The sequence below is a fragment of the Ahaetulla prasina genome, chromosome 2 (genome assembly GCF_028640845.1).
Source record: "Ahaetulla prasina isolate Xishuangbanna chromosome 2, ASM2864084v1, whole genome shotgun sequence".
NCBI lineage: Eukaryota > Metazoa > Chordata > Lepidosauria > Squamata > Colubridae > Ahaetulla > Ahaetulla prasina.
The window spans coordinates 130,890,408-130,904,105 of NC_080540.1; the positions used below are offsets into that span (position 1 = coordinate 130,890,408).

The 13,698-nt window shown below is 42.5% G+C and overlaps 1 protein-coding gene and 2 non-coding genes across 3 annotated transcripts in view; 1 reads left to right on the top strand and 2 right to left on the bottom strand.

Moving 5' to 3' along the window:
- Positions 1-9,798, top strand: part of ATP5PD (ATP synthase peripheral stalk subunit d) — a 28,050-nt gene extending 18,252 nt beyond the window's left edge. Inside the window, exon 6 of the mRNA XM_058169532.1 lies at positions 9,659-9,798. Within this exon, the coding sequence (XP_058025515.1) occupies positions 9,659-9,697 (39 nt within the window). The 3' untranslated portion in view covers positions 9,698-9,798. The remainder of the gene's footprint in view (positions 1-9,658) is intronic.
- A 1,085-nt stretch (positions 9,799-10,883) lies between these two features.
- Positions 10,884-10,956, bottom strand: TRNAR-CCU (transfer RNA arginine (anticodon CCU)). The gene has a single exon. It is a non-coding gene; the product is annotated as a tRNA-Arg (tRNA).
- Positions 10,957-11,371: 415 nt separating this feature from the next.
- Positions 11,372-11,444, bottom strand: TRNAR-UCG (transfer RNA arginine (anticodon UCG)). The gene has a single exon. It is a non-coding gene; the product is annotated as a tRNA-Arg (tRNA).
- Positions 11,445-13,698: the final 2,254 nt, after the last annotated feature.

Consider the following 13,698-nt stretch of genomic DNA (forward strand, 5'->3'; position numbering starts at 1 on the left):
CAGAGTTGTTGTTTGGAGGAAATACTAGGTAGAAGGGGTATTAGAAGGTAAACCAAAATAAATTTATGTGCCATCTATGTCACTAGAGATGTTCAAATAAATATTCAGGTTCAAGCGCCCTCCTGCCCCCCGCACCATCTGAGGACCCAGCTGCTGCTTTTCTGATTATTCCTGTGGCGGTGGGTCTTTCCCGTCTCCCAAGCTTGCTCCCACATACCATTAAATCATCTGACAAAGAAGATGTAGAGTAAATACATTCATAACCATACCTCATAAATGACTCTACTGTATTTCACGTGATTGTAAATTTCGGTTAACTCAATGATCTCCACTTTCTGAAAGTTCCATTCTCCACCGGCTAAATAATGTTTGTGACTTGCTTGGTTTGTGTTTTTGGAAGTTTTTATGTTTTTCAACTTCACTTCATTTTCTAGAAAAAATATAAGACCCATGACCCAGAGGAATGCCAATTCAGGACAGTCTGAAGAAAGGCAGTCCTATACTGAATAGATAGAAAGTTTATCCCCTTCCTGTTATCCTCCAAGTTATACAACTAATCCTTGATTTATAACCATTCGTTTAGCAACTATTCAAAGTTACAATGGCATTGAAAAAAGTGAGTTACAGCTGATCCTCACACTTATGACCATCACAGCAACCTCCTTGTCACATGATCAAAATTCAGGTGCTTGGCAAAAAACATTTATCTGTGACAGTTGCAGTGCCCCAGGATCTGTGATTACTTTCCCAGCTGGCTTCTGACAGCAAAGTCAATGGGGATTTGCTTAACAACTGTGTGATTCATTTAACAACTGCAGTGATTCGTTTAATAACCAAGATTATAAAATTGGGCATGACTCACGTAACAGCCACCTTGTTTAGCAACATAAATTCTGGTCCCAATTGTGGGTTGTAATTTGAGGACTACCTGTATTGGGATAGCATTTCCCAAGTTTCTGACCTTCACATCTGAGAAGCAGCTAAACTGAGAAGTCTGATATAAAATATATACATAAAACAAAATTAAAAAATTGATGATTCCAATAAGTTGTTACATTCTGTCCTATAAGCTGCAAGCTTCCCTTTAGTGAAATGAGCAATAATCATGTATGCATGAATGCATATATGTACCTATATATATTTATGGGGCAGTCCAACTTGCAAATTTCAGCTGAATGGTTGGAGGGCTAATGTAGGATTAAAACAAGTATAAAATCAAGAAAAATAAAACAACTAATAAATTAAAGTTAGCCTACATCATTCAGTACCCCAAACCCTTACAAATGGTTCATTCACCACCTGGCCCAAAGTCTTACAAAAGCCATCAGAATCTGGGTGGGTGGTGGGGTAATAAGAAGCAGCTGATTCAAAGAACAGGAACTGTGATAGAGAAAGCACACTTCCTGTCTTCTAATAGATGATGTGGAGAAAGAGCAAAAAAGTGAGTTCTGGACTAACAAAAGAAGAAAGTATAAAGTAGATACAAAAAGGACAACAAAGAATGTTCTTTCTGCACCAACTCAGAAAGCTCAAGCAGCCCAAGGAGCTGCTGATCCAGTTCTACCAAGGAATTATTGAGTCTGTCATCTGAACTTCTATAACTGTTTGGTTTGGTTCTGCAACCCAACAAGACAGATACAGACTTCAGAGGATAATTAGAACTGCAGAAAAAGAATTGCTACCAACCTGCCTTCCATTGAGGACCTGTATACTGCACAAATCAAAAAGAGGGCTGTGAAAATATTTACAGATCCCTTACATCCTGGACATAAACTGTTTCAACTCCTACCCTCAAAACGATGCTATAGAGCACTGCACACTAGAACAACTAGACACAAGAACAGTTTTTTCCCGAACGCCATCACTCTGCTAATCAAATAATTCCCTCAACACTGTCAAACTATTTACTAAATCTGCACTCCTATTAATCTTCTCATCGTTCCCATCACCCATCTCCTTCCACTTATGACTGTAACTTTGTTGCTTGTATCCTTACAATTTATACTGATATTGATTATTTCCTGATTGCTTATTTGTAGCCTATAATTATCATTAAGTATTGTATCATTAAGTGTTAAATTTGTACCCTATGACTATCATTAAGTGTTGTAAGTGTTGTACCTTGATAAAGGTATCTTTTCTTATGTACACTGAGAGCAAATGCACCAAGACAAATTCCCTGTGTGTCCAATCACACTTGGCCAATAAAAAATTCTATTCTATTCTATTCTATTCTATTCTATTCTATTCTATTCTATTCTATTCTATTCTATTCTATTCTATTCTATCCCACAGACTGCAGCAATGGCAGGCAGAAGTGCAGAAGCTAGAGAGATTCAGAGTATGTGTGCATGAGTTTGGCTTCAAAAGCCTGTGTAGAAAGGAAGAGCAAACAAAATTCATGATAAGCCATAATTTCACACTCCACTAAGATACCTCTAAATATTGATGGCATCATAGTTATGTTGCATTTTTGCTCATCAAAAGGAAAGGTGTGAACATCCAGGTTGCAGGCAGAAGTGAGTTGATGTGCTTGATGTAAAGTAATGGAGCCATCAAAGAACAGGTCAACAAAAGGGCTAATTGTATTCTTATCTTCATCTGCCCTGAAAGGAAAATATTGTAATTGATAAAAGTTTGTGTTTTGCACATATTACACAATATTGCTATCAAATATGTGTGTGTGTGTGTGTGTGTGTGTATTTGTTTTCTGAGGTTTTCGCGGGTGTTTTATGTAGGTCTTTGGTTATTCGGGTTTTCTCCCGCGTAAAATTGGAAGTGTCTTGGCGACGTTTCGACGAAATCTCATTCGTCATCTTCAGGCTTCAGCTTCGTGCTTCTGGGAGCAATGTGTGATTGCAGCTGTTTCTTCCTTTTTAACTGCTAGTGGGGGTTTGAACTGATTGGGTGGGAGCTTGGCTGTGCTCTGATTGGATGGGGTTTTTTTTGTGTGTGTGCACTGATTGGCTGGGGGTGTGTCCTGTTTGGGTGGGGGCTTGGTTGTGCTCAGATTAGTCTGAGCTGCAGGGGGATTTGAGCTGGTGAGCTGCATTGCTGTTGTTTGGCTTCGTGTTTGTGGTCGTGCTACATCTTCATAGTGGGTGTCTGCTGCTGTATGTATGGATTGGAGGGGTTTGAAATGGCTAATGTTGCAGCTGCGGTCTGGCTTCTGGTCCTTGGTCGTGCTTCCTGATCAGTGTGGGTTTGGGTCTGCTTTCTGGGTGGATGTGTGGTAGTGACATCCTGGGTGGACCTCGTGAGTGTGGGTCTGGTGTCATTCCTCGTGTTAGGGACTCGTTTGTCAATAAGGGCGGGTTTCCAAATGGCTGGTAGGCGGGAGGTATCATCTCGTTTGTTCATGCTGTGTGGGCGTTTTTCTATCTCGATGGCTTCTCTGATTATTCTGTTGTTAAAGTGTTCAGTTTTGGCTATAGTTCTGGTCTTTTTAAAGTCAATATCGTGTCCTGTGGCTTTAAGGTGTTGGACCAGGGAAGAAGTTGGTTCCTCTTTTTTGACTGAGTTCTTGTGTTCTTCAATGCGTGCACTTATTCTTCTGTTGGTTTGTCCGATGTATGTGGTGGGGCAGGCGGTGCATGGGCAGGCGGGGAGGAAATCCACCATCTGACCAGGACCTATGAAAAACTAGAAGTCCAAAGAGCTTCCATTTTATGTGACCTTGCATTCCTACGAAACTGCCGAGATCAAAATTTAATCCCCACATGCTTCCAAATGAAATTCCACTCCAACTCTGCAGCCGCCAAATGCATCCTAAAAAGAACAGAATTGGCCCTAATCAGAAATGGACTTCACACAAAAAGATTCCTCCTAGATCAAATCAACAAAGATCTCCTCACACTTCACCTCAAACTCAGCAACAAGATCCACCCTGCACTTTGGGACAAATCCAAACAACTCGCCGTCTGGAGAGCCGAAACACAGACCACCCTCAAGACAGACACACACACCAACAAACTCCGAAGACTACAAGAACGCCAGAAACAAACCCCTCCCCACTCACAGCCACACATGAAACAAACAGTGCATAACATCTCAGATAGGATCCTCACCAAAGCTGAAACCGATGTCCTTTCCAAAGGATTCAACTTTGCAGTCACTCCCAAATACATCCCCACTGAAACCATTATATGCGGAGTTGAAACCAGCCTGACCAAAATCAACCCCGATGACGCTAACAAAATCAGACTCGAAATCACCAACATCCTCTGCAGCAGCAAGCCACCCAAAAGCAACTTACCCAAAGAGGAACAGACAGCACTACTTAACCTGAAAAAAGACACCAGCATAATAATCCTACCAGCAGACAAGGGCAACGCCACGGTGGTTATGAACACATCTGACTACCAAACCAAATTAACCAACCTACTCCAAGACCCTGCATACAAGCCCCTAAAAACAGACCCCACCACCTACCTAGAAAAAACCACTAGATCCAAAATAAAAGCCTCCCCCATCAGTGAAGAAATCCAACAAAGAATCATTCCCAGAGAGAAATCATCCAGATGCCCTAAGCTCTACGACCTCCCCAAGATACACAAAGAAGGAACCCCACTCAGACCCATAGTCAGCTCCATAGGCTCACCTCTACAAAACCTAGCCAAATTTCTCGCCAAACAACTACAGCCCTATGCAGAATCCATCGCCTCACATGTAAAAAACTCATTCCAGTTCATAGAGATCATAAAGAAACAAAACTTACAGCCCAGCGACCTACTCGTGAGCTTTGATGTCATATCCCTCTTCACCCAAGTGCCAATCAAAGAAGCCTTGACAGCTATCCAAAACAAATATAACCCCCCCAAGCACATCCTAGATCTGACCAACCACTGCCTATCCAACACATACTTCATCTATAACGGACAAAAATACAAACAAATAGAAGGAGCACCCATGGGATCACCCCTCTCACCTGTCATTGCCAACCTCTACATGGAACACTTTGAAACCCAAGCACTAGAAAAATCTGATCACAAACCCAAACTCTGGCTCAGATACGTAGACGACACCTTCATAATCTGGCCACATGGGAAAGAAAAACTTGACAACTTTCTCACACACCTCAATAGCCTACACCCCAAAATACAGTTCACTATGGAAACAGAAGTTAACAACCAACTTCCCTTCCTAGATGTCTTAGTCTACAAGAAACCCAATGGCTCCCTAGGACACACCATCTACCAGAAGAAAACACACACAAACCGCTATCTGCACGCACTCTCACACCACCACCCAGCACAGATCAACTCCGTAGCCAAGACACTCATCTCTAGAACAAAACACTTAGCTGACGAACAACACCTAAAAACCGAACTACACACTCTCACAAACGTACTAACATCCAATGGATTCCAGAGAAATAAGATTACCAAACTAATCCAAAAAGAACCCCCCACTAAAACCCAAGACAGAGAACAAGAAAACGGCACAGCCCTCCTCCCATATATAAAAGGCACCACAGACAGAATCAGCAAGATCCTCCACAAACACAACATCAAGACAGCATTCTGCACAAACCAAAAAATATCCACCATCCTAAGAAACCCCAAAGACAAAATTGAGTTAGAAAATCAAGGAGTATATGAAATCCCATGCACCGCCTGCCCCACCACATACATCGGACAAACCAACAGAAGAATAAGTGCACGCATTGAAGAACACAAGAACTCAGTCAAAAAAGAGGAACCAACTTCTTCCCTGGTCCAACACCTTAAAGCCACAGGACACGATATTGACTTTAAAAAGACCAGAACTATCGCCAAAACTGAACACTTTAACAACAGAATAATCAGAGAAGCCATCGAGATAGAAAAACGCCCACACAGCATGAACAAACGAGATGATACCTCCCGCCTACCAGCCATTTGGAAACCCGCCCTTATTGACAAACGAGTCCCTAACACGAGGAATGACACCAGACCCACACTCACGAGGTCCACCCAGGATGTCACTACCACACATCCACCCAGAAAGCAGACCCAAACCCACACTGATCAGGAAGCACGACCAAGGACCAGAAGCCAGACCGCAGCTGCAACATTAGCCATTTCAAACCCCTCCAATCCATACATACAGCAGCAGACACCCACTATGAAGATGTAGCACGACCACATACACGAAGCCAAACAACAGCAATGCAGCTCACCAGCTCAAATCCCCCTGCAGCTCAGACTAATCTGAGCACAACCAAGCCCCCACCCAAACAGGACACACCCCCAGCCAATCAGTGCACACAAAAAAAAAACAACCCCATCCAATCAGAGCACAGCCAAGCTCCCACCCAATCAGTTCAAACCCCCACTAGCAGTTAAAAAGGAAGAAACAGCTGCAATCACACATTGCTCCCAGAAGCACGAAGCTGAAGCCTGAGGCTATAATGTAATATTATAATACCTATAATACTGAATTGGTGTCAGACCCATTAACCAAAATAGAATTTACTTGCATGTTCTTGCCCTATAAACTAGTAAAAACAGGAATCACATTTAATCTGTTTTCTACAGCTGTTTTGCATTAATCTAGATGTAATCAGATTTGTAACAAACCCTGTTTTAAAGAATGTTAAATTGTATCAGAACTGGATGCAAAAATTACTGGATCTTTCTGAAATATTGGCAATTGGTGCCAAAACTCTGCTTTTCTTTATGGTATTCCTAAATATCTAGATGTGGGAACGAAATTAAAACTTTGAGTCAGTGTGTATAGATGTAGCAGTCAGTACTGATAGTACTGTAATACTGTATTAGTGCAAATTTTCTCTAAAAACGAAGTTTTAAAACATATTTAAAAGGAAAGAAAAATAGAAAAGATACTGTTCATCTATGAAAATTTGAGGAGTCCATAAACGGTTCGCAGGAAGAGTGATACTGGTAATGTTACAGAAGTCCAAAGGGTTCCAGCTGATAAATTCATTTTTCCAAACCTAGTAAAAGACAAAGGAATAATTCAAAAGGTGTACATTATCTTTTTAAAAACACTAATTTAGGTTTCTAGAAAATAGAAATACTTTGCTACTGGTAGAAGAGCAAAATGAGTACCCTTACCAGTTTTAGCCAGAAGTAGAATGTGGCCACTTGTAATTTTTCCTGCTACAGAGGAGAAAAGAAAAATGAAAAAAATGAACACATCCTTCTTCTAGCCTTCAGAAATCAGTCACAATCCACCATCTAGTCAGCCATATGCCATATTGCACCAATGGAAATCTTTTCTCAGTAAGTGAATTTCTCTGACCTCAGAGAATGCCTCCAAGACTGCTAGGCAGTGCCATGATGGATCTGTCAATAGTGTGTGATTATGTATATTTGCGTGTACAAAACAAGTTCATTTGTGCAGCGGAGTGGAGTGGGAAAAAAGATGATTTACATACACTTAAACCAGGTGTGGGCTGCAAACTTTTTTACTACCGGTTCTGTGGGCGTGGCTTATTTGATGGGCGTGGCTTGGTGGTCATGCGACTTAGTGGACGTAGCCAACTTGAAGTCACTCAGGGCAAGGTGGGGCGGCACCTTGCTGTGAGTGACATCACGTTGGCCGTGCCCACTCAGTCACATGACTGATGCTGCAGAGAAAGGGCGATTTCTCCCGGGCGGGGGGACAGCCAGGGCTTCGCCGCCTCCTCTTTTCCTCAGAGGAGCTCCCTCCAAGTCCTTGCGAAGGGGGACACACACACACACACACCCGCCCTGCCCTGTCACCTCCACTGCCACTTCTTTTGCTGCCTGTTTCTCACCACTCGTAAAGTTTATCGTGAAGAGCTGGAGGACATTTTCTTAGATCTCTGATGCTCCAACAATGAGGTGGGGGAGATCTAAGGAAACATCTTCCAGCTCTTCACGATAGACTTTAAGAATGGCAAGAACCCGACAGTAAAAGAAGCGGCAGTGGAGGCAACAGGGGCTTGTATGTGTGTGTGTGTGTGTGTGGCTAGGCGGAAGGCAGGCAAGCATGGCAGGGCAGCCCCGACATGCTTGCCTGACTTCCCGGTGGTCCCCGTGGACAGGCCAGCTTGCCTGCCTTCCTCCCCCAACACCGCCTCTTTTTTTGGCTGCTTACCTTCCATGGCGGCTGGTCCAGAATAGGGAAGGCAAGCTGACTCAAGTTTTCGGAGGCCCCCTGCCAGCCACCACTGCTGAAAAGCGGCTGGCCAGGAAGCCTCCAAAAAGGCTTTGCCAGCCGCTTTCTCCACAGGCTGCCAAAAAGTACTGGCGTCGTCCCCATGTTCTTTGCACATGTGCATCCCATTCGACTTGCAACGCAATGGGATGCACATGCGCAAAGAACATGGTGAACATGGCAGCTGGGGAACTAGTTCGGGGGCATGGCCAGCCAGCCATTACTACTCTCCGAACGCCGACAGATTTTTACTACCTGTTCTCCCAAACTGGTGCGAACCGGGAGCAACCCACCACTGACTTAAACACATAATCATACACACACTACTGACCCACGAGGCAACTGGACTTTCTGGTTTTTCTTCTCTTTGAAGAAGTTTCACTTCTCATCCAAGAAGTTTCTTCAGCTCTGACTGCACGGTGGGGAATGGAAGGATTTATGCTCCTTGCAGACAACTGGTCATTGCCATTCTTTTAGAGCAGAGGTCTCCAACCTTGGCAACTTTAAGACTTGTGGACTTCAACTCCCAGATTTCTTCAGCCAGCAAAGCTGGCTGAGGAATTCTGGGAATTGAAGTCCACAAATCTTAAAGTTGCCAAGGTTGGAGACCCCTGTTTTAGAGAGTTGTTAAGGCCACCTGTAGGTTTATCTGTATTCTCAGGGTCACCTGAGTGGTGCAAATTGGTGTGGAGCCTTCTTGGAACTTTGAAAGGACTGTGTTGTAGATTGGAGATAGATGATGTCATATCCCACCCCCTGTGTTGAGAGAGGGCTGTTCAATTTGGCCTACTGATATATCCATCATGGCATTCCATGGATCTACCTTTCCAGAAGAAGCAAGAATTCTCCTTCTAACAAGTCATACATATAGAACGTCTTAATTCTCTTTTCCCAACTAACTCTTCACTGTATCTCTCTGTTTACTATTTGCATCAATTTTGCTTCTAAACAACAAACACAGCGATTGTTCTCTCTTACCACTGAAAGAATGGAAATGAGAGTGAAATCAAGGCCAACTTCCAAATTCTCTTCCCAATTCTTCTTTGGTATAGAATATAAAAGGAGTTCCTGCTTGGAAGAGATGTTCAGATACTCGACCACATCATGATATTTACAGTTCTGTCTCATGCTAGCATCTGGGAAGCACAACGTGGAAATCAACAAACACATTCTTTGGGTTTTGTTCTTTTTAAAAAAATCAGCATCACACAACAGTATTTTCCTTTATGGGTGGATAAAACATTCCAGCGTTCTTCACCTTTGAATGTTTTGTAGCAGTAGCAACAGCACTTAGACCCACAGAACCTCTCTATTGCAGTTTATAGAGTCAGCATATTTATTTATTTATTTTATTTATTTATTTTGTCACACAGTATATATAAGCATAAGCATGATAAGCATATTTCCCCCAACAATCTGGTCCTCATTTTACCAACTTATTCACCCCTTCTATCTATGTAGGGGTGTATTTCTCAACTTTGGTGAAATCTTATAATAAAATCAGTAACACAAACCATATTTTTGTTCCTAGCATGAGCCACAAGAACTGGATCATGCACATCATTGTTAAAGAAGAACGTCAAGAAGACGGCTACCAAGGAGCAGACCCCTAAAAGAAGGAAGCATTCTTGCTGCTTATTCGTTTTGCTTTCTCAAACATTCAAATATCATTAATTTCATTTTCGTTATCCTCTTTATGAAAAAAAAATACATATTAAAGGTGGAATATTTACCCTGCAGAAATGAGCTGAATAAGTTGCTCGCCTCTTCTTGTTTTTATTTATTTATTTGTCAATCATATGTAAGATAACAGGTAAAAATATAAACATAATTTGGATACATGAAAAGTAAAAAAGGTATATAAGGACAGGGACAGTAGGCACGCGGGTGCACTTATGCACGCCCCTTTAGTTTTCTTTAGTTTTGTTGTGTATAATCATTTTGGAAGCCACTGAATGCCATCATTGCTATTCTTCACTCCAGTCTTAATCCATGCATGCACTACAATAGATTTATCAGTTCCTAGGAATACATTTGGGTGGGAAAAGAAGAAAAAAAGTATTTACCTGATATCCAAGAGAAGAGAAAAACGATTCTAACAGTTCTCCACATTCTTCTTCTTTCTCTGAAGTTTTGAAAAGATTTAAAGTAGAGCTGAGAAATTTCTTGACCGCAGAATTTCGTGAGGCAAGAAATTGAAATCGTTTTGCCTTTGAGTCAGACCTCTCTTGAGGTCTGATCTCTTTTTTAGAGAGAAAAATTATTCTCTCTAGCCATCAGAACTGGCATTTTTCCTGCCAGTTGGGCTGAGAAGATCTCTTTTTCTTCTGGTTAATTAATAAATTATTGCCCATTAGTGTCCATTACTTACTACTTTTTGAAATCTTGATGCTGTTCTCTCTGAGGTCACGATTTAGCAGATCATTTTATGCTCTCTTTGCAATTGTAGTCTGACTGGAAGTGTAAAGAACCTGAAAGTATGATACCCTGTCTTGTTGTAATAAATAGATTATATCTGTAATTGTGCCTACATTTTTCATATGCACTCTGTTTTATTCCAGTATGTTTGTTTGCATATAACCAACTGGTAAAAGTATAACCTGAGAATCTAAATAATTGTTATTGGGGATACCTGATACCTTTGGGATCAACTTTCATTCATCAAAATCTGTGATAGCTGAAAGTTTTATAATAGAGCATTGTAAATTTAGGGAAATAAATGCTTTTTCGAGGCGGAAGACAAAACAATTTTTCTCCACCCCAGATGGGACTCGAACCCACAATCCCTGGCTTAGGAGGCCAGTGCCTTATCCATTAGGCCACTGGGGCTTTGTGAGTTAAAAGTGATTCATTTTTCTCTCTTACAGAAAAGCTGTAAATATTTCCTTCCCGCCCCGTCTTTGTTTGTACGGTTCTTAATCATCGCTTTTTGAAGATGCTTTCCGTTCATTTTCTTTTGTAAGAAAAACAGATAAGCTTTATATAGGCTAAAAATAATGTGACGTGTGTTATGGTTTTGTACTTCGTTCACTATTCGGTTCCTTATTTTTGATGCAGCGTGACGTATTGTTCGCTGCATAAAACCAAATACCGTCCTGAATTATAGAAACACACCATATCTGAATAACAATACAAACGAGGAACGATTTTTTATTTCGTGTATTGTTGGGCGTTTCAGCTGGTGGATAACAAATCGGAAATTCCATCTTTAACGTTAGATCTATTGTCAACCTACTAAAATAATCGACCACGAAGGGACTCGAACCCTCAATCTTCTGATCCGAAGTCAGACGCCTTATCCATTAGGCCACGCGGTCACCTACGGATGAAGTCTTGTGTTGCAAACAGAAGGTTATAGCATAGATGCTTACAGTCATTCTCTTAAGTAGTTAGTTCTGAAATTAATATTATTTTACTCTTGCTGACTTCTGCTTAAGATGAATATTTATTCCTTTAAAACTCTGTTTTCACTTCTGCAGATTTTTTTTGCAGACAAAACATCCTGAGTTGTTGGTGTTCATTCCTCATAAAGTGTATAAACTAGCAATACTGGCACTGGTGATATTAATAACAATCAAGAAGACTCTTGAGCAATTTGACTGGCAAATCCACTGCTTCCTTTTTAGAAAATATCTTCATGGGAATGTATCAATTGATAATTGATGTAACATCTACTAAGTTATGTACAAACGATGTTTTCCAAAGCAGATTGCAGATCTATCAAAGAGACAAAAATTCCTAGTGATAGGGAGTCTGTTCTTTGAACTCCTCCTAATGAGCTGCTCACTGCCTCAGTAGTATTTTTTTAAAAATATTTTGATTGATTTTTAAAATAATGATAAAAAACCAGAAAGATAGCAATACAGTCATTGTCAAGTATATAAAAATCACATAGAAAGTGCTTTTTAAAGTGAAAAATATAGCAAAGAGAAATAAGCTGCTCAAAAAAATGAAGGGAACACTTAAACAACACAATGTACAGTAGTTGAATGTGCTGACAACACAATCACAGAAAAATTATCAATGGAAATCAAATTGAGCAACCCATGGAGGTCTGGATTTGGAGTTACACTCAAAATTAAAGTGGAAAACAACACTACAGGCTGATCCAACTTTGATGTAATGTCCTTAAAACAAGTCAAAATGAGGCTCAGTAGTGTGTGTGGCCTCCACGTGCCTGTATGACCTCCCTAAAACACCTGGGCATGCTCCTGATGAGGTGGCGGATGGTCTCCTGAGGGATCTCCTCCCACATCTGGACTAAAGCATCCCCCAACAGTCTGTGGTGCAATGTAGTGTTGGTGGATGGAGCGAGACATGATGTCCCAGATGTGATCAATTGGATTCTGGGGAACGAGTGGGCCAGTCCATAGCATCAATGCCTTCGTCTTGCAGGAACTGCTGACACACTCCAGCCACATGAGGTCTAGCATTGTCTTGCAATAGGAGGAACCCAGGGCCAACCACACCAGCATATGGTCTCACAAGGAGTCTGAGGATCTCATCCCAGTACCTAATGACAGTCAGGCTACCTCTGGTGAGCACATGGAGGGCGGTGCGGGCCCCTAAAGAAATGCCACCCCACACCATTACTGACCCACTGCCAAACCGGTCATGCTGGAAGATGTTGCAGGCAGAAGAACGTTCTCCACGGCGTCTCCAGACCCTGTCACGTCTGTCACATGTGCTCAGTGTGAACCTGCTTTCATCTGTGAAGAGCACAGGGCACCAGTGGCGAAGTTGCCAATCTTGGTGTTCTCTGGCAAATGCCAAACGTCCTGCACGGTGTTGGGCTGTAAGCACAACCCCCACCTGTGGACGTCGGGCCCTCATACCACCCTCATGGAGTCTGTTTCTGACCATTTGAGCAGCCATATGCACATTTGTGGCCCACTGGAGGTCATTTTGCAGGGCTCTGGCAGTGCTCCTTCTGTCTCTCCTTGCACAAAGGCGGAGGTAGCGGTCCTACTGCTGGGTTGTTGCCCTCCTATGGCCTCCTCCACGTCTCCTGATGTATTGGCCTGTCTCCTGGTAGCGGCTCCATGCTCTGGACACTATGATGACAGACACAGTAAACCACCTTGCCACAGCTCGCATTGATGTGCCATCCTGGATGAACTACCTGAGCCACTTGTGTGGGTTGTAGACTCCGTCTCATGCTACCACTAGAGTGACAGCACTGCCAGCATTCAAAAGTGACCAAACCATCAGCCAGAAAGCATAGGAACTGAGAAGTGGTCTGTGGTCACCACCTGCAGAACCACTCCTTTATTGGGGATGTCTTGCTAACTGCCTATGCTTTCCACCTGTTGTGCCTCGCCCGCCCTCCTCTCCTCAGCTGGGCCCCTCCCATCTCCTGCTATCTGAGCCAGAGACTGATAGTGAAGAAGAATGGCTTGGCATGCCTCCAGCCCCCAGCCCTGGCACCATGCCCGGACAGACTGAGCAAACAAACCTCCCTACAGCGTATGAGCACGAAGCCAGCCACAAGCTAGAGGTAGCTGAGCGGGAGGACGAAAAGTGGACAGATCCCCGCTTCCGGAGAATGGAGAGGTGACATCAGCAAAAGGA